Here is a 22,011-nt window from a genome sequence, read left to right on the forward strand (position 1 = left end):
ATATGATCAAAAACTTCAATGAAATCCATTAGTATTTGTTTTATTATTATTGCTTAGATAGGTGGACGAGGTTTTTTTTTTTTTTTTTTGTCCGGGCGCTTTAGGCCCGGCCCGCGAATACTCCTCTGACATAATCAGAGCCCTTGTTTATTTATTGTAGGATTAATAACGGAACCAGGAATTTTTTATTTATTTTGTATCTACAATACCATATAACCTAGTATAACAGTTATACCAGTAATTATATACCTATTTTAACTTGGTCTAACTTTTATATACTTATCTAATTCTAGCTAATATTTTTAACCTATTTTCATCATTATTTTATATTCTACTTATTGTATATCTTTTAGATCGTATTAATGTCTTACTATTTCCTTTCCATTACTTCTAAATGACGGTTTTATTCTTCTTCTATTTACTATTTACAGTTTTCATAATTATTGTATAGTTATTTTACATAGATGTTCTTAAAAGAAAATACATTTTGTAAACTCCAGAGGGTTTTACTTAATAACTAAATAGATTTTACATCAAAATTCTATGGTCATCAGCCATCCTATGGAGTTTACAAAACTCATTTTATTTTTATTTATATTTTTCAGCCGTGAGTAACCCCGAGGTTCAAAAGTTCGAGCCGAGTAGGGTTAACGACGTTTCGGACCGCCACACTATCGGGTCCGGCGGGCCACCAGCCAGAGCAGCCCTAGCCATAGGCTATTGCCGCCCTGGCCAGCGCATCCCACTTTCTCCTAACAGGGCAGCAGTCACCAAATGCCGTATGGGCAGTTTCAGTCAGCTTGGCCCTGGTGCAGTTAATACACTTCGGTGCCTGGGCGGCCGCCAGTTGCGTGCACGAACTTTTGAGATGCGGACCGCCACAGTAATTGCAGAGATCCACATCGTCCGCGCACTGCTTCCGGCCGTGGCCATACGCCAGGCATCTGGTGCACTGCACCAGTGGTGACTGGTCCTGCACCCTCACATGCTGGAGGTCAATGTATACTCTTCCAGCCGACGTTAGCCTTTGCCATAATTCGGGCGATACCTGGAGGACGGCGTGGCACTCCTGTTGATTCCTCGCCCTCCTCCGGTACCTTACCTCCACGGCAGTTTCGTCGGCTGAAAGATCCTCCAGCAGGTGCCGGTTTTGCTCAGCGAGTGCCGTTCGGATGACGTCATCCGTATTGTACGCCATGAGATTTTTAAACACGACGAGTGGCTTTTTGTTCTTAGCCACCTCTGCAGTAAGGTTCTTATCGTTCTTTAGCTGCTCGGACAACTTTTCCATCTCCTCTTTACTCGCGCAGCTCAAAACCACCTTCGCATCGCGTACCCTACGGAGACGCTCTATCTTTAGACCGCTGCGCCGTGCATCTAACGCCCCTCTCAGCTTTTCTATGACATCAGCACTAGTATCGATGACGTTTTTTGAACCCACGATGACGGAGAACTTCGGCTTGTCCACTCTAGCGGCTAGTGGCCGAGACAGGACCTCCGCGTACGAGGGAATTACCCCCTGCGCCTCGTCGGTCCGTACCCGGGTCTCTTGTGTGAGTCGCTTGAGCTCACGGATTTCCGCCAGAAACTCTCCACCGCTATGTCCCCCATCTCGTTTTTCGGCGTTTTGTGCCGTGTCATCCATTTTCTCCTCGTGTCTCCTAATAACCGTGCGTAGTCGGTCCATTTCTTTCACAGTCTCTCCCATAACCTTACTATGCTCCTCAATAATATTTTTCAGGTTGCTCGTGCCCATTTCTGTCTTGCTATTTTCGCGGTACATCTGCTTCATGACCTCCTTCTCTACCTTTGTTTTCGAGGGCATTTCCAACTTTTTCACAATTTCGAGTAACCTATCCAGCATTTTAAAGGCTTCAATTTTTAACTCCCCTTTCAAGTTGCGTGCGGCGTTGAGCTGTTGTTTTGCTCTGCCCGCGCATGCTGTTGCTTCGTCCAATTTGCATGTATATGAAGCCTTCTCCCATTCCCCGATGCTCCTCCTAACCGAAATCGTTTGGGGGGCACCGAAAACTTTTTCGCGTCGCCTTGTTTCGGTTTGGGTTTAGGAGAGACTGTGGAAGCTCTGGCTGTGGTTTTTGGTCCATGACCCTCGGGATGACTCATCGCTGAAGTAAGAGGAGCCGCGGGTTGTCTTAAAACTAACTCAGTGCTGTATAGAGGCACTTTAAAATATACAACTTAGGTCAAATCAACTTTCCAGTAAGCTATTTCAGATTCAGCAAGAGGAATTTTTGGGTGATATTGGAATACAATATCACGGCAAGAATCCCTAGAACCAAAATTCTATGTTGAAAGACAATTTTGCACAGATCAAATAATTTTTTCATTAAAAAAGGTGGACGAGGTTACAACCCACCTGGTGTTAAGTGGTTACTGGAGTCCATAGACATCTACAACTTAAATGCGCCACCCACCTTGAGATATAAGTTCTAAGGTCTCAGTATAGTTACTACGGCTGCCCCACCCTTCAAACTGTGCGGACTCACAAGAGGTCCTACTACCAGGAATAAGTCTCATTGTCAGATCCAATTTTTTTATGTACGTACTTATTTTTTTATTCTGTTACGTATCCTCTATATTCCCAATGTAAATTAACCCGCGAATAAAGCTTTCCCTGTATTTAAACATTAATCCGGGAAATGAAATAAAATGATCACAAAATGACGAAATTGTTAATCACACTAAAACATTTCATAATTAAATAGCACTTAGAGAATAAATAAAAGAAAATCTCGAGTGCAAACGGATCAAATAACTTCCTAATCATCTCGTAGGAACACGTTTTTGAATTGTAACTCCTTGGAGCTGATGTATCTACGAATACTATTCGAGATTCAGAACTGATTTCTAGAGTTTAAAACTATAAATAATTTATTAATAAGTCCAGCAACGGTATGTCCAACTATAGATAAGCTTATGTCTGAGCACGGTAATAATAATCTAGATTTTATTAGTTGATTAGGAATCTATGCATGCTCGTGCTACCTGCCGATGACAATTATGATAATTGTAATTTAATTGAAATATCTAATGTTAACAGCACAGCGTATTTTGATGCGTTATGTACTGTTAAGCCGCAGTGCGAATTTTAGTATTTCTAACAAATGGCTTGAACTTTTTTTTCCATCTTTGAGCTACTATAGTGTAGCTAATAATAAACACATACATAAACATAACAAACAATACACTATAGTACTTAAAAAAAAGGATAGGCAAGCGAGTTGGACTCATTCTGAGTATTTTTTACGAAACTATATGTTGTTATGATTGTGATGGTTTTCGATCTCACGTCTCATGATGGATGGCAGCATCCATATTGAGCTTCGATCACCAATAACAATGTTTGATAGAGAAAGAGCGTGGTGCTTTTGGAACGAAGTTCCTTGTGGAACGACGCGGAGGGGTACCCTAACCGGGAAAAAACGTCCGTAACGTAAGATTTCTATTATTTATGTATAGTCTTAGTATGATGGCTATACAGTGTCTAATGTATAGTCTACGTGATGACGGTTATTATTATTATTCATATAAATAGCTGTTTTTCTGTATATTACTATTATATATTTTTTACAAATCATTGTGAATAAAATAAAGTTGATAAAACAAAATCATAATAAAAATTTATACCCGAATAATTATTTTCTTTATACCTCGAATAGTACTTAAAATTAATATTTTTATAATAAGGAACTTCGTTCCTATCCGGTGTCCCATGACATCACGTATTTTTTTACATTTTGAAGATAATTGACACGAACCTACGAATCGCATTAAATTTTACGAGCGTATGTAAATGCAGAAATAGTTAAGTTAGACAAGATTGAATAAGTCTAATTTCTCAGTGCGGTCCGCGACGTGACTGCCGCATGCGGCTTCATTGGAGGTCCGTCCTATTAGCTGACTTATCCGTTTTATATCGAACCCCAACGAATGTACACGATTCGCTCTCACTGTACTGCAATGTTCCGCTCTAACAATCACAGAGTAGACAGACGACAGAAGAAATGCAACGCGAGACAGTTTAGTGTGTGTTCAACAATAAAAAAAATACGAATGTGTGTATGTACACAGTGCGAGAGTACAATATTTTTAGTAGCGGTGTCGCGCAGTCTGTGTTTCACAATGAATGAAACATAATACACATTTATCTATGAAAAAATATCCGATTTTTTTTATACATATATACATCGAGTTATACTGTTACCAGTTATACATTTACTGGTGGTAGGACCTCTTGAGTCCGCACGGGTAGGTACCACTACCCCGTCTATTTCTGCCGTAAAGCAGTATTGCGTTTCGGTTTGAAGGGTGGGGCAGCCGTTATAGCTATATTTGAGACCTTAATATATCTCAAGGTGGGTGGCGCATTTACGTTGTAGATGTCTATGGGCTCCAGTAACCACTTAACGCCAGGCGGGCTGTGAGCTCGTCCACCCATATAAGCAATAAAAAAAAGAGGAATGTAGGATTTAAGTTAATATTTAAATACTTGACTGTTTTTTTCTGTTCGTTCCTAGTCCAAACTATGTATACTCGTAAGACACTATAAAGATCGCATCGCATGAACTTTGAATTGGCACACAACTACGAATCTCGTACCGCCAGAATTCTTAGCCGGTAATATTTTACACGAAGTTATAGCAAACATAGCAGACAAAAAATTTACCTCAAAGGCTTGATCTCTAATAGCACTTTGATCAATCAATTAAATACCTTCATTATAAATCGAAATGATAAATTAAAATAAATAAAAAAACACACACACACACACACGTGGGTTGCAATAATTAATTTTATTGTTAACCTGCACTATGATAGTTGTTATTGATTTGTCCGACTCAATCGAAACCCGATACCGCGTGTCGTAATCAGAGCAACAGTCAAAAGTCAACTATTAATTACCAGAGCGTTACGCAATATGCAGGTGCTTCAGAATAATCGGTTTGGCAACGCTGTTTCGCAATATGACAGTTTTAATGTCATCATCTCATCGGCTGTCAAACTTAGAACATGGCCGGTCGCATTTGGAGAAAGCCGTAATTCAATTCATTCCAGTCGGTGAGTAATCTGCGATCACCTAATTTACTGGATCGCAACAAATCTAAAACAACATTAGATGTGGATGAAAAAAAAAAACACAAGAAGCAACGTCCTAGAATCGCCAGTGGCTAAGCGAACGAGAGAGAGAGAGAGAGCTAGGATTTATAGATGTAGTTTTGAAATGTAATGTTTCTCGTTAATAAAATGATTCGGGTGACGCTCGGTGCATCGTTAGGTGGCTAGACGAACTGGAACATCGATTTGTTTCACGAATTTTACGATTTTTAAACTAACGGTTTACGTGTTATTTTTAAATTGTGTTTCGAAAGCGAAATTATATGAAGTTTGGTGTATATACCTACTGTTATAGTGATTGATAACTTCTGTTTTTACAGTAGATTAATAGGCGAGCTTTCTTTTTCCATACCTGGCTGTTATAGCCTTGCACTGGCCCTAGCAAGAGCAGTGCTTCGCAGAATCTACTACCGGATCGGAAACGCGGCCCACGGAGAAGATCCGGCGAGAAACTCAGTCTGTGTCTATGGGTTAATTCACTCGTCGGGCCCTTCGTCGCAAGATACAGGTTCGACGAGGACGGTGATCGGTGCTTGTGATACCTAAAAGCACCGTTAATGGATCGGGAGGATCCGTAATGACGTGACGATATCTCTGGTGATAAGAGGTCACTGTAGGCCATATCCATTTGCCAAGTACACCGGACATGTCAATGTCAACGGCAGTGACATCTTTTGTCGTTTCAACGTTTGCTACTTTTTTAATGAATCTAATGAATGATTTAAATTCAGATATGCGTTTATAAAAAAGCGTTACGTGCTAATATTATTAAAAACTAGACGATGACGAGGTTTTTTTTTATAACGCCATCTTGTTGTGTCTTTAAAGCGGTTAGTTGCCCTCAATTAAGAAAAATAGTATTATTATTCGCCAATAGATGTCGGGAAGAGTTGATTATTGAAAATACGAATAAAACAACATTTTCTGAAAATAAATCGTAGCTAGATCGATTTATCGCCCCCGAAATCTCCTGTATACTAAATTTTATGAAAATCGTTGGAACCGTTTCCGAGATTCAGATTATATATATGTATATTAATATACAAGAATTGCTCGTTTAAAGGTATAAGATACGAATTATCGCAAAAAAAAAGAAACTAGTTTTTAGTCATATCGGGTTATGAGTTTGGTCGCTAAAGTTATGTCATTTATGTTATACTAAAATAAAATTGTAAAATCCACGACACGTACAAATATTTTAATACTCCAACATTTTATAAGGTTAATAGTACATTACGTCAAATAGTTGTGTGCGCGAGAATGCTGCCGAATCTATGGGACGTAGTCGCTTCCATAGCAGAGGGTTCGTTTATAAGCACACAGAAAAACAAATCGTAAGCTTCAAAACCCAACTGTTATGTTATGTTCATTTAAATGTAGATTTAGTTATTGTTACTGCAATAAAATGATCGACACAAATTTTAAATATCTAAATCTGCATTAATTAATCATACCATAGTTAAATGAAACGTTAATGAGTTAAATGAAACGTAAACGTCTGGAAATATTTTTATAGACAAATTTAGACATTTAAACGGTAGTTGGCTCAATATTGAAATAATATAATAGATTAGTCGTCCGTGTGAACAAGAAAAGTATTCGAAACGTCAGAAATATTGTAATGACAAAAATCTCGTATTTTATATAATAAAAGTCATTTTAATTCTATATTGCTTTATATGGTTACATCAGTGGTCTGTTTCCGTAGTATAGGGAAACTTAGTTCAGATGACCTTTTGTATGTTATAATTGATTTATGGTGTAAAAATGCAAAACAACTCTTTATGTTATCTAGTCAGGAATCCGCAACACTATCAATCGCTTTGGTTTCAGAGAATCATCATCATCATCATCTTAGGCCTTATAGCCAGGGTGGGCCTTAGCTTTGCCCAGTATGTCTTTCCAGTTTCTGACACCGATAACTTTGAGGTCGCGCTCCACGCCCTCCAACCATCGAAGTTTGGGTCTGCCACGACTTCTGCGGCCCTCTGGTTTGCCATAGAGCAGTTGTCTTGGCATTCTGGTCTTCTCCATTCGAACCACATGTCCTGCCCATCGTAGGCGTCCAATTTTTATAGTTGTTATTAGCTGACCCAGCAAACTTCGTAGTGCCTCAATCGCTAAATAAAAGTCCTAATCTGGACTTCCTCAAATAATTCAAGACCAAAATTAGCCAAATCGGTCCAGCCGGTTCTCGAGTTTTAGCGAGACTAACGAACAGCAATTCATTTTTATATATATAGATGATATGATATTAGGATCCTTGTAAATATCGTACAACTCGTTCAGAGAATGGCTCATCAAATAATCCCCGAGTCGCCCTGCTTCAAGCATCTATACTGTGTAATCGGCACGTTTGAAATACAGGGTGATAAATTGCGGCCATTAACGCCTCACGAACGCCGCTGTATGAAAGTGGAATGTACATCTTTTAAGTAGCTGTTCCATTATTTGGCATCATGATTTGTAAACACGTCTAATCAAGGTACTACAAATAAATGGTGCATAAATTATTATTTTTAAACTTAAAAGTATGTATGTAGTTTATTATTATTTCGTTTTTCAATTAAGGAAGATTGATAGGTGGAATTAATTAAAATTAATGTTAAAGGTTGTGTAATTTATTAAATTGATTTCGCACGTAATCTAGATTTAGTCGATTATAATTATCGGACGTGTTTCGTAGCTGCCGGCCGCTTTTACTAGAAACGTCCTAATCTGCATTAGGTCGTTGCGTTGAGTGTACTAATGCACACAATAATTGGATTAAAATTATAATTGTGATCGAGTCACCCGGCCAATCTAATCTCAAACGTAACCATCGGCGGTCACATTTCACTGTCGTGACAAAACTTGATAAACAAGACGACTAATAAAATTGTTAGCGAAGTGAAATCGACTGAGTACGGGATCGTTTTGCGCAACGAGAGCAACGAATGCCTCACATGCGGAATGAATGACCCGGCTTTTTCGATTTCATGTCTAAAATCATAACGATATGTCCGAAGACTGGTCACGAGAGACCATTACCGTAATTATATATCATACACGACAAACTTGAATGTGCTGTCGCTTTTCGAACTACACGGAACGTTTACTAAGGATATGTCATTTTGGCATGTGCATTTGTAACGTTGCTGCGTTAACAATAGTTGGGGTGAGTCGTGTTTACCTCGGGGTGATGTGGATTCTTCCTTTTTATGTAACGTTACGATGTTAATTTGATAGAAAATGTATTTATTGTTATTGTTATTTCGTTTTTAATCGATTATAAATGAGACACAAATGGATATACAATTCGAAGATTTTATAGACCAGATGCTACAGCGAGTATTTTTAAAATAATATAATTGGACGATCCTATATGATTTTATTTCTGTGAGTGCTCGTTTGTGAAATCACTAACCGTGACCTGTTGATGTATTGAAAAGGAACCTTGCTGTTTTTATTATGAAGGAAGAAATATTGACGGTCACCGGCTAAGTAAAGGCAATGAGCGCAAAACAATCGAGGAAAAGGTGGAACTAAATTATACGATACGATTTACGTGTTGCGAGAGTGTTGTGTGTTGTAAAATGAATTTCTTAGCAGACAAAATGGTTTCGTCTCTCGTTTAGAGTTGCGTGGTCGTTATATGAGAGATCTCAGTAATTCACGAGAAGCAGTTGAAACTAAAGACCACATTACTCAAGGGTTCTTCTAAGTTGCGAACCTGGTTTTGTAGTGGTGATAGGACCTCTTGTGAGTCCGCACGGCTAGGTACCACCACTCCGCCTATTTCTGCCGTGAAGCAGTAATACGTTTCGGTTTGAAAGGCGGGGCAGTCGTTTTAACTATACTGAAACCTTAGAACTTATTTCTCAAGATGGATGCCGCATTTACGTTGTAGATGTCTATGGGCTCCAGTAACCACTTAACACCAGGTAGGCTGGGACCTCGTCCACCCATCTAAGCAGTAAAAAAAAACCATTCGTGGTTTTATATATTGGGCTCAAAATAGATGGCGACGGAGCGATAAGAGCTTAGTATTAAGATTTGAATGTTATGTTGCACAGAAAACTAAATATTCCCTAGGTTGAGTTGGGTGAAGCACTCTCTTCGATAGTTACAGGATTGCAGATCGATTGGTGCAATTTAATATTTTTGAAAAAAAAAAAAAGGTATGGGTTGTGTATATTTCATTCTACATAAGAGTCCTTATTATATATCCCTTTAAATTACTTCTTTTCACGTCATAAGAACAAGGTTCAAATAAAATTCGATGAATGAAACTATTAATGGACTCTATTTATTTCCCTGAGGATAAAACTGTGTACTGGTACGAAAATTTATTTATACGCTTACGCTAAATTAAATATTGAATTGACTCTTTAATTAAATTTAAATTAACAAATCTAAGTCGTAGTATTTTGTCAAGTTACCATTTCAGAATCAAACCTAAATCAATTCAAGGTAACGAAGTTTCAAAAAAAAAAAAAAGCGTTTTGTCTACTGTTTACAAAAACACCGATACCAAACGCAATAGACCTTTCTGTTTTCTGAAAACCCATCGTGACTTCAAATCAACACGTCGAATTGATTTATCTATACTCGACAATGCTGTATCAATGTACAAATTGCCTCAAATTCTGCGTTCTCGTGATTTCGTGACCGCACACTTAACGGAGAGGCTCGCTAATTGCGGCGGTGCATTCATTGACGGATCGAATTCATCTGCATTCATAATCAGTGCCACTATGTACTGTCAGTGACAGAAGCGTCTAGGAAATTCAATCGTCACCTTTATGTTATTTCGTAAAATGCTGGATGCTTTGGCTGTGGAAAGATAAAATAATACAGGGGGAAACATTGCAGGATTTGCGATCACAGACTCTCCATCTACCCTAAATAAAAAAATAAAAACTATTTATAATATTAGTACTTCAACTAGAAAAGGTTTTTATAAGCTGGAATCAATTGTTCTTTTAAAACCTCAACTACCCTCTAAACCACAGTCTAAGCGTATTGAATTTCAAAATTTTTACATTATTAACACTTTTGTGCTTGATTGTACAGTAACACGTCGACGCAAGCCTGGTTTAATTTAAGCTTTGTGGACGATATATATATAGCACGTATATCATTTTATATAAATCATTGCCAGTCGCGATCACGAGGTACACGATTTTCTATGTATCGAGGCTATGTTGACAATCCAACATTTATCCAGATGTCTATCCAAAAATATATTGTAGAAACACATAATATAATATATGTAAAATATGTAAAAAAATATATAAAAATATAATAATCTCAGTATTGTTCAGCGTATTTATATGTATATTTGTTTTTTTTTCTTTTTAACTTTAAATATATATTGAAATAAATAAATATGTATGTGCGCATTGACCAAGGACTAACTATTTAGTTAGTGTGTTTTAAAAGAAAGTTTATAATTTCATCGCAGTTTCTAATTTCATCAATTGCAAATTCAGTGAAGATTTTTTTTTTTATATAATATCATTACCTTCCGGTTCGTAAAGTTTGCCTAATTACTTCGTGTTGTACTATAAGAAATTCTTTATATAATATCCTAAATTGTTTTAATATTAATAAGTTGATAATAATGTAAGTATTAAGTTAATTGGAGACGTCTATTAATTTTATTTTTGTTAAGTCAAAGTGCAAAGACATTCGTGGAATTATCTACGAATATTTCTAATTGTAGAAATATGTTAGTAGACTATTAGTAGATAGAATAAGGCTACAATATAGTGGAATAGACAAAGGAATTAAAATGAATAAACACACATCATTAGTTCGATTAAAACTCAACAATATATGTATAACAATGTATCAATAGTTATTTACTATATTTTATAAGTAAACAAATTAAACCTGAGAAAATTCGTTACAAATAATTTGGATTTTGTGATTTAGATTTTTAACTATGCTTAATTCGTTTGAAGTTCAATATTAAATACTCTTCATTATCCACACATTTAAATGTTAAGTCACAATAAAATTTGATATGTTGAGTGGTTTTCATATACAATGAGTGGTTTGTTTTGTCATTTTACTCCAAGGTGTCAAATTTCAAGGAGGGTTTTCGCAAGAGCCCATCGCTGTCATCCTTTCACAGACAGCAGTTAAATGTAGTGTTCATTTATGTTTGATATTGTGTATTAAAAGTCTAACAATTAAATCTGCAGATGAATTTAGACCAGGAAATGTAATGTGACAACATCTGTCAATTACGAAAATGGATGTATGCGTGTTCTTATAATGCCAAGGATAGAAAATAGCATTTTATTTTTAAAGTCAAATATAATAATAGTATTAATATTAATACTGACAGAAATGCAATTACACATTCTAAGTATGCGACACCTGTCATAAATAACAGCATTCCGATCGGTTATATATGATTTATAATTTAATTTTGAAACGGAAAGTGATTTCTGTGTTATTTTCCCGGTTGCTTATAACGAAAATGAAACATATTTAAATATGTACATATAATTTTACAAATACTCACTCGCTAATTCGTTTTCGCCAGTCAAAACGAAATCTACGGTTAAGTAGAATGTCAAATGAAATCGATAAAAACGCAAATTAAGTATAACATTTTGCGTGAAACGAAACGCGAGCTTCAGGCGGGAAAAAATACGCGTCTAAGCCATATTTTACTGGTGGTAGGACCTCTTGTGAGTCCGCACGGGTAGGTACCACCGCCCCGCCTATTTCTGCCGTGAAGCAGTAACGCGTTTCGGTTTGAAGAGTGGGGCAGCCGTTGTGACTATACTGAGACCATAGAACTATATATCAAGATGTGTGGCGCATTTACGTTGTAGATGTCTATGGGCTCCAGTGACCACTTAACACCAGGTGGGCTGTGAGATCGTCCGCACATCTAAGCAACAAAAAAAAAATTTTTTTTTGTCACGATTCCTGACTATTATTTCGAGTGCCCAACTATGATTATAGCAAAAGCATTCTATTTATCAAAGCACAAACCTTGTTTTTAGTACAAAACCGCTCCTAGCATAAGTAATAATCTTAAATAATACCCGTGTAGCATAATATAAACCAGCTAGTCGACAAACGATGTGACGTTTTCATGAAACCTAATTTAAGTCTTCAAATAACAAAGTACAAGTTAATGTGTACCGTATAAACTTGGGTTTATGTAATAAATTCGAAATTACGTAGAAAGCCATTATTTCGTGAATAGATATTTGAACGCGAACGGGTCCTTAATAACTGTTACCTGTCGCGGAACTTATTTTATTACTGTATTAACTTCAGAGTCATAGCGATGGAAAATTATTTGTGTAACTCGAATTATATATATATATATAAATTTTTTTTTATTGCTTAGATGTGTGGACGAGCTCACAGCCCACCTGGTGTTAAGTGGTTACTGGAGCCCATAGACATCTACAACGTAAATGCGCCACACACCTTGAGATATAGTTCTAAGGTCTCAGTATAGTCACAACGGCTGCCCCACCCTTCAAACCGAAACGCATTACTGCTTCACGGCAGAAATAGGCGGGGCGGTGGTACCTACCCGTGCGGACTCACAAGAGGTCCTACCACCAGTTATATATTGGAAAGTAATTAAGAAATATATTTTGATACGATCCAATACATTGTTGTGATCACGAACCTGTTTCAAAGAGGCATTCGCGTTGGTCTGTCTATGTCAATAACATTTAGAGCTTTACTGTACGACACGCCCATTGATTTTAAGTGACAGAAACAGTAATCAGTGCGGTCAAATAAAAACTTATAGACCTGTTTTAATTGTTAATCTTAATTGCTATGTTAATTTTCTTTGATAAGTCTAATTTAAATGAGAAATAGAAATTTCATGCGTAGGTCTAATTTACTCTAGCGGTGAATATTATGGAAATTATATTGTGGTATATTTAATGTTATATATATTAAAACTAGCTGACCCGGAAAACGTTGTTTTGCCATATATAAGGTTTCTAGGGAATTTCTAGTGTAGAAAAAAAAGTAACTTATTGTGAGTGTGTAAGGATATGGTAAATGAGTGAAAGAGGCATGTAGCGCTGTGAACGATTAGGGAGTATAAAAATAACAAAACCTCATTCAACCACATACCTAGGTAATGCCTCATTATAACAAAAAAAAATGTCCAAAAATAAAAATAAATGTTAGGTGTGGACAACCCTTATCACTTAGGGGTATGAAAAATAGATAGTAGCCGATTCTCAGGCCTACTGAACATGCATATAAAATTTCATAAAAATCGGTCAAACCGTTTCAGAGGAGTATGGTAACGAGACGTTGTTAAGGAATTGCCCGGATCTGTTTTTTTAACTAGAAAAGTTTTAATTAATATTCGCAATGGGTATATTACAAAAGGAGAACATTCAAGAAATATTCGAAATAATTCAATTTGTAAAATAACTCCGTGTAACGCAGTTACTTAATCACCCCAGATGTAATCTAGCGTCGGTATGTAATTAAACAAATCTTTTCTTTTCTATCATTATTACACTTCATATTTTTTCGCTCCCTTTCACTGCAGAAGCAATTAAAATTAATAAAAAAAAGAAAAATCAACTATATAGTACACGCATCGAGCAAATAAAACATATCACGGAATCATGTAACATAACTGAACGTACCTTTACCTAACCACTATTTAATGACACTCCCGTCACGGCACTTACGGTTGACACAATAAAAGCGCTTCATGCGAGCGCGTGTCAAAATAAAGTGGTGCAATCGTGAGGTGTAGAAACAGAGTGATTACTGGTAATGACTGCCTCAATTTATAGTGGAATGACTCGCCCGTGCTGTGATGACGCATGACTTCATTGTTAGCCGTCCCCGTAAATCAATTTGTTTTGTATCGTTGTGATTTTCAAAGGAATGTCACATTTGAAAGTCGCTTGTGGTAAGTGCTAAATAAACAATTTTTTATTATTATTTTTTCTACAATTAGGCAAAGACGAAATAGTTAAGTACGATTTTCTAGATTTGTCAAAGAGATTCTCATTTTTTTTTTCTAATGATGAACTTTAGTGTAATTAAAAAAAATAGGAATGGTAAATTATTTTTCCAGAGAAAATTATTTCTGTTAAAAATCTCGTTATTCTACTCTATCGTATAATAGTAAATGAAAATGCAAAGTTAGTACATTATTAAAAATCTCGATGAAAAAGAACTTTGTCATTCGTGATCACGAAAACTCTGAAGTATCCGAAACGTCAGAAATAACATTAATTATGCTGACAATATCAAATGCGAGATCAAACAGCATAAGTACTCGTAGTATCAATTATATCTGTGACTCGGAAAGATCTAAGAAAATAGTTAATTACTATTTTCCCTTCTAATCTTCAACCAAGCAAAGTATTATTAAAAATGTCCTTATTCAAACGAGGCTTGTGGAGAGTATTAAGCGGTAGGCAGCGGCTTGGCTCTGCCCTTGGCATTGCTGAAGTCCATGGGCGACGGTAACCACTCACCATCAGGTGGGCCGTATGCTCGTCTGCCTAGAAAGGCAATAAAAAAAAAATGTTAAAAATATATCAGTATCCTTGAAAAAATATATTGTTTACATTGAAATGACATAAATATGCGTAGTTCATGGCTTCGGCGTAAAAAATCCGTTGCACCCTACATGAAAAAATTTTTTCACTGTTATTAAAATGAGAAAAAAAAAAAAAAATGGTATTGACCGCAAAACAAAGATTAAAATCAAATTCGTATTTCGTATTAGTGTTGTGTACTTACCGATGCGTATTCGGCGCAGATATCGATAGAATTGACGAAATCGCAGACGTCATCGACGGACCAAGCCGAAAGACGCGCTCTAGCTTCCGCGCACAGACACTCCCCCCGGGGCTCGCTACGACCTGAGCAAAAACAGCAATTAAACAAATTAATTACATTTATTACATTTTGTGCACCTTGTACCGTCCAATTAAAGTTTCAGTTCATATTTCATAGCAATTAATTTTAAGTAGAAAAATAATTGGTGATTGACTTTCGTTACGTCGAACATTATCTTAAAGGCGAGATCATAAATTTTTTATTGAAGACGACTTACATAGTTTGATTAATGCTCGCGATAGGTAAATCTTACGTTGACGATGCAATTAACTACTATTCTAATGCGGGTAATATTATTTTATTTGGTTTGTTTAGGAGTCTTATATTATTGTCTTTAGCATGGTGTTTTGAATTGTTTTTTTAAATGTTATGGCATGCTATAAAAAGTTTCGATTGCATTGTGTAAATATGACTATTTTGCCCTTCAAACCAAAACATATGATTACTTTGCAGTGGAAACTAGCAGGATGGTAGCATCATTTCATATCGGGTCACGACAGATACCGTCATGATAGATATAGATGAAAATACCACGAAGAACAAAAATGATGTAACAGTTGCTCAAAAATATTGACGTCGTATCGTCATGTCGTCTGATTTACAGACGATTACGCCCTTATCATATAATAAACTCAAACTGACACTCAGGATATGATGATGATGAGGTTAACATTTGCAAGCACGTCTGTAAGCGTAAGTGCGTAAGTTGCTGATAAGACATTTCTTGGTCGTAGGACCTCTTGAGAGTCCGCGCGGGTAGGTACCACCCTGCCTATTTCTGTCGTGAAGCAGTAATGCGTTTCGGTTTGAAGGATGGGGCAGCCGTTGTAAATATAATTGAGACCTTAGAACTTATATCTCAAGGTGGGTGTCGCATTTACGTTGTAGATGTCTATGGGCTCCAGTAACCACTTAACACCAGGTGGGCTGTGAGCTCGTCCACCCATCTAAGCAATAAAAAAAAAAAAAAAAACTGAGCATTGGTATTGTACATTGTTACTTGCCATCAGTGGAGACTCTATCCCGGTCGTCGCTGTCACTCCTGGCGCTGGGGCTGGCCGAGAGTCGAGCCCTTTTCGCGGCACTCTCACCAGCCGCGGAGAGGTCCAGAGGACTGTGCTCCGCGGTCGATCCGGTCGCTCCTGTGCGTTTGCGACGCGACCTCCCGCTTCGACTGATCCGCGAGATCGCTAATAAAGTCTGAGAAAAAACGCACAAATTTTAGTCTCACAGCTCGAATGAAAAATATTCAATGCATTTTACAGGCACAATGAATGCAAATATCTAGTTTGCAAATAATAAAGTCGTCGTGGCCTAAAGGATAAGACGTCCGGTGCATTCGTGTGTAGCGATAAAGCGGTGTTCGAATCCCGCAGGCGGCTACCACTTTTTCTAATGAAGTACGTACTTAACAAAATACGTTCTCGATTGACTTCCACGGTGAAGAAATAACATCGTGTAATAAAAAACTCGCAAAATATAATTTGCGTAATTACTGGTGGTAGGACCTCTTGTGTGCCCGCACGGGTAGGTACCACCACCCCGCCTATTTCGGCCGTGAAGCAGTAATGCGTTTCGGTTTGAAGGGTGGGGCAGCCATTGTAACTTGAGACCTTAGAACTTATATCACAAGGTGGGTGGCGCATTTACATTGTAGATGTCTATGGGGTCCGGTAACCACTTAGCACCAGGTGGGCTGTGAGCAAACACTCATCTAGGATGTTAAAAAAATGAATTTTTTTTTTCTTTGCATCAAATTCCAATTCTGGAACATTCTGTGTATCAATCGAACTTTGTGGCAGCGGTAACGGAGGGCGTATGATATTTTTTAAGAACTCAATTACCCAGCTCGCGGAGTGGCGTTAACCAAACACGAAAGGCGAGCCAGCGGGCCATTATCTGATCAAGAGCACTCTCGGATCGTAAGTGCCGAGCATTCATCATAATAACGTTCGGTGCCGTCACGCGCGCCGACCGCGGGTCAAATTGCAATCTATCTTTTTTAATTGCCGCGCGCACTAAAAAGGCGAATGCAGGTAATTCCAAACAAAAACAGACGGAGGCGTGCACGCGTGAAACGGACACGGTCGGGGCATGCGCGGGCGCGTGCCGACGATCGCCTCGCCCACAGTTCCCCCGGTAAGTGCTAAAACTGTGAGATTGTCATAAATCAAACGATTTATATTCAACTTCGCTACGCTTTATAGGAGAAAATAAACCAGAACTCGCGTTTCTCGTCCGAGATACGTTTAATTATCCATTACTAAATGGCTGCAATCTATTTGATACATCAAATAATAAAAAAAGTAAAAACCCGGTGCCGAATAACTGTAACGATGCAATTTACTGTAAACTGCAGTCGTGTGCAAAAAGTCAGCTAATTTAAAAGTCGAGAGCTGTTTCGATTTCACATCCCATCACTAGCGTATCGTGGGGCGCGATAGTCGGCGCGCATGCGCGGCGCGTGCCTCTGCCAATTAGTGCAGCTCTAGTTGGCTTAACAGTGGAGAGTCTACGAGACGGTTCGCTGGCGTGCTCGCGTTGTTACAGGGTAAGAGGCACAGCACGTGTCCCACAGAAGGATAAGAAGCGAACTCAACACCGACTTCACCTCGTTTTTTTTTTATTGCCCTTGTAGGCAGACGAGCTTACGGCCCACCTGATGGTGAGTGGTTACCGTCGCCCATGGACTTCAGCAATGCCAGGTGCAGAGCCACGCCGCTGCCTACCGCTTAATACTCTCCACAAGCCTCTTTTAAAGAAGGACATGTCATAGCGCTCAGGAAACAGCGTGGAGGGGAGCTCATTCCATAGCCGGATGGTACGTGGCTCGTTTGGATATCGCAGGAAGTTTAAAGGTCATCGACGTAATCGGATTTAATTATAACAGGAAACGAAGCGCCGGCATCTCATCGCGCATTATGATTTCAATAGAGGGTCGTATTAACGCAAACGAGGCACGCTCGATAGAGATGCCAGCCGTGATAACGCGTTATGAATTTTACGATCGCCCGAGACATTTTAATCACAGCCGTGAACTATGAAGCACTGTATAGCGTGTAATTAAAACAGGAAGGTCAGTGAGCACTTGTTTTTATAATTAATATGAATTTCAAATGTGGTATTTTGAAATGAAAACTCAGCTGACCGTAAATTATTTCAGAGGGGCAGTGGCCTTGTCTTAAGTAACGTACCGTATTATGAAGTAATAAACGTAAAAAGAGTTTGAAGCGGAGATTATTATGTTTTTTTTTTTAATTTGATTACTTATCTTCAAATCGTATCCTTGTTCAGGGAAAAAAAAACATTGTATAATTAATGAAATTTGACGTCATATTAAGAATTTAGGTAAAAGCTTGTATGGTAAAAGAAATATGAATTCATACCTTTGTGGAGCTCATATCGAACATGACTGGGAATGCTGGTAATCTTGGAGGGCCTCCCTGTTGTTTGGCCAATTTTGCGAACAGGCCTCCGAGGGGCGCGTCGATTGTGTCCGCTTGCGCCGGCGTCGCAGCCCGGGCCTCCGCTCCGTAGCCATTCATGCGATGAAAATAACTGCCGGCAAAAAGTATTATACGTTGATGACATAAATCAAAATTAAAACAACGTTTCACAGGATAACAGCAGGGTAAATATTCGTTTACAGAATTGTAACGCATTAATTCCGAAGAGATTTATGTGATATAATGTGATAAAAATTAAAACGCTTCAATTTTTTATTTCTTACATAGTTATTAACAAGATAACGTATTCACAGTTCATCAATGTGTCATATAAATTAGGAGGATGTTTTTGTTTTTTTAATTTTATTAAAATTTTAATTATGACGCTTTACGAAATTGTTTTGACGGCTTATTGTATTAGTTAAGTTAGCATTGCTTTTGTCTATGATATAGGTAGTTTACGGGCGTGTTTTTGGATTCGTCGTCGACAAAGGGACGCCGAGATGCCTGTCGCGACGCTAATCAAAACGCATGGGTCACCGACCGCACTGCGGCAGATGAGCAATTCATTAATATAACATAAGTTCACGCGGAGACTATCGGGTTCTCACGAATCATGTAAATTTGTCGACTAAACGTAAGTTATCGAATCGATTAATATGCTAATTGCTTTGGGCATCACTAAGTCTGCCGGTCGGTGAACCTCGGGTCGCATGGTATTGTGACACGGACCGTGTGAAAAATATTGTTTCGGGACATCTTATCTTTAGACGGAAACGAACTTCTTAATGATAAACTGCTTCCCTTCTATACTAATGATTTAATATTTTACACGCAACCTGACTATTCGACGTTTGTAAATTAAAAATGCTGTCTCTGGAGCGTTTAACTTTAATTAATGGATGTACTGTGTGACGACATGAAGTTATCGATTTTTATTATTTACCGTGACTCTTAATCGGAAATTATATCGATTATACGAGACCTGTACACGTTGCAGTAATTTTAGTTTCATGGAATTCCTTTTTGTATATTTTATATAGCCGTCGCAGCACCGTGGTTCTTAAGGAATGTGGATCTCTATGATGACCTGGAGCTTTACTCAATCAGTAAGTATATATAATCGGCATATTGATGCCTTCGGCACAACACGAAAACCCTCTTGTGGCCGCCGGAAATTACATATCCGATCCTGTGGACCGAATGGTAAACTGTCGACGTTGCCCTAAATACGTCATTACGGATCCTCCCGATCCATTAACTATGCTTTTAGGTACTTCAAGTACCGGTCACCGTCCTCGTAAGACGCGAGTAAATTAACCCATAGACACAGCCGACGAGTTTCTCGCCGGATCTTCTCAGTGGGTCGCGTTTCTGATCCGGTGGTAGATTCTGCGAAGCACGGCTCTTGCTAGGGCCAGTGTTAGCAATACCTCTGGCCTGAGCCTCGAGAGCTGACCTACATGCTAGGGTAGCTGGTTTTTTTCTACCTATACTGATAGCCTTGAGAGACTATTTCAGCTTCTCCTTGACGTGTAGGTGAGCTCACGGGGCTCAAACCGGGAGTGTTGCTTACACTGGCCCAAGCAAGAGCAGTGTTTCGCAGCTACCACCGCATCGGAAATGCGACCCACTGAGATGATCCGGCGAGAAACTCGTGGGCCTAGGGTAACGCTGATATAGCCTCTCAAGCCTATCAGCAGGGGTAGGCTATAAAAAAAAGCACGTGTACTCACTCGTTATTCGGCTGCGCGTTGTACCTAGCGGCCAGCGAGCGCATGATGTCCGAATAGTTGCGGGGCGGGTGCGCCGGCGAGGGTTGCGGCGCAGCGTGAGGGCTGCCCCGCTCGGGTGGTGTGCCCGGATACGAGGAAGTCGACGGCGTCACGCTCCGGGACCTGGTTTCAGACAAACACAAACCATTATTAACTTTTACTGGTGGTAGGACCTCTTGAGAGTCCGCGCGGGTAGGTACCACCACCCTGCCTATTTCTGCCGCGAAGCAGTAATGCGTTTCGGTTTGAACGGTGGGGCAGCCGTTGTAACTATACTTGAGACCTTAGAACTTATATCTCAAGGTGGGTGGCGCATTTACGTTGTAGATGTCTATGGGCTCCAGTAACCACTTAACACCAGGTGGGCTGTGAGCTCGTCCACCCATCTAAGAAATAAAAAATAAAAAACTTCATCACAGCTACGCACTTCTTGAATCTTTTACTTCACCAACGAGGGTTAACTGGAAGAGAATGCCTGCATGGCGTTAAGTTCGCCTTTTGTACACTATTTTGTACAATAAAGAATTTTCATTCATTCATTCATTCATTATCAGACATATTCGTCTTCTCGCATTAAAACTGTATAATCTCAAAACTTACTAATTGTACAGGAGAGTGTTTTAAAGGTTTAATATGTCGTATTTTTAATATTAATCATCTTTGCAACATTTATTTTTTACTAGTTACATTATTTGTCTTTTAAAGTAAGTTAAAATTATGTATTAATTTTGTTAACAGTCGTCAAAAAATTGGTAAAATAAAAATAAAAAAAAAACTAAAACTAAACTACGCTCTTCTGACAGTATTTATGAGAAAAATACTGGTGATACCAAATGATTCCGCATATTAACTCAATTTCGAATATTTTTAGAAATTGTGCTCTTTTAATGCGAAAAGAGGATATCGCACCTTTAGAATTGAAGTGGCTTAATCCTTGTATTATGGTAAACGCCAAAAATGTTATTCAAGAATTGTCAATATCGAATACGTAATTAAGGTCATTAACAAAAAAAAATGTGGTATGTTATCACGCCTACACTGGTATCCACGTCTACCTGATAGCTGTCTTAGCAGGTTAATATTTGGCTCATTGAATGAATACAGTTTTCCGCTTGCATTAGTATGCCTAGATTGATATATCCGTACCGTGATGCGTTGGAGTCGTGAGGGCTGAGTCTCTCGCTCTTGACGTGGGGAGCGTGTGCGGGAGGCGCTGGCGTCGGCGTCGGCGCATGCGCAGGCGACGCCGCAGCATCGCGCGCGCACCGTTGCGCCGCGCCTCCGCCCCCGCCCCCGCCCCCCTTCACCTAAACAACAACATAAGAATAGAATGTAATAAACACAATAGTAAAAAAACCCAAGCATCTGGACATGAGACTGATCCATGCACTTCACTGTGCCACTGACCGATATAAGTGGCTACAAATTACAAAATAAATAATAGTTTTAAAAAACCTAACAAAATACCTACGCTTTTATAGAAAATACAACTAAAAAATAGAAAATAAATTTTAATAAATTTGAATTAAGAATAGTGTAAGGAAAAATTAATTTATTGTAATTTTTTAGTTGAATTTCAATTTTTTCAGTATTTTTTTTAATATTGAATTGTCATCGGTCCTTAATAATTATACCAAATTTCGAGTTAATCCGACATTTTGAAGTGGGTCAAAATCATGTTCAAAGATTTCGTTACATACTAACCTAAATACGTCTGAAGCTAATAAAAGCGTATTAAAAAGGTCACAGGCGAGCGCATAACAATGCGCAGCAATGAGCGATCGACTGAAGGAGGAGGA

The 22,011-nt window shown here is 38.4% G+C and overlaps 1 protein-coding gene and 1 pseudogene across 2 annotated transcripts in view; both read right to left on the bottom strand.

Annotated features, from left to right (window-relative positions):
* LOC114242932 (uncharacterized) overlaps positions 1-21,525 on the bottom strand; it is a 59,208-nt gene extending 37,683 nt beyond the window's left edge. The window contains exons 1-5 of the mRNA XM_028174264.2: positions 21,359-21,525; positions 20,174-20,335; positions 18,378-18,549; positions 15,996-16,191; positions 14,893-15,014 (exon numbers count right to left, since the gene is read on the bottom strand). Coding sequence (XP_028030065.2) covers positions 14,893-15,014; positions 15,996-16,191; positions 18,378-18,549; positions 20,174-20,217 — 534 coding nt within the window. The 5' untranslated portion in view covers positions 20,218-20,335; positions 21,359-21,525. The remainder of the gene's footprint in view (positions 1-14,892; positions 15,015-15,995; positions 16,192-18,377; positions 18,550-20,173; positions 20,336-21,358) is intronic.
* LOC149502566 (uncharacterized) lies at positions 93-10,819 on the bottom strand (annotated as a pseudogene). The gene has a single exon (XR_016323493.1). The product of XR_016323493.1 is annotated as an uncharacterized LOC149502566 (transcript).
* Positions 21,526-22,011: the final 486 nt, after the last annotated feature.

The sequence above is a fragment of the Bombyx mandarina genome, chromosome 08, assembly GCF_030267445.1.
Source record: "Bombyx mandarina strain Sakado chromosome 08, ASM3026744v2".
Taxonomy (NCBI): Eukaryota; Metazoa; Arthropoda; class Insecta; order Lepidoptera; family Bombycidae; genus Bombyx; species Bombyx mandarina.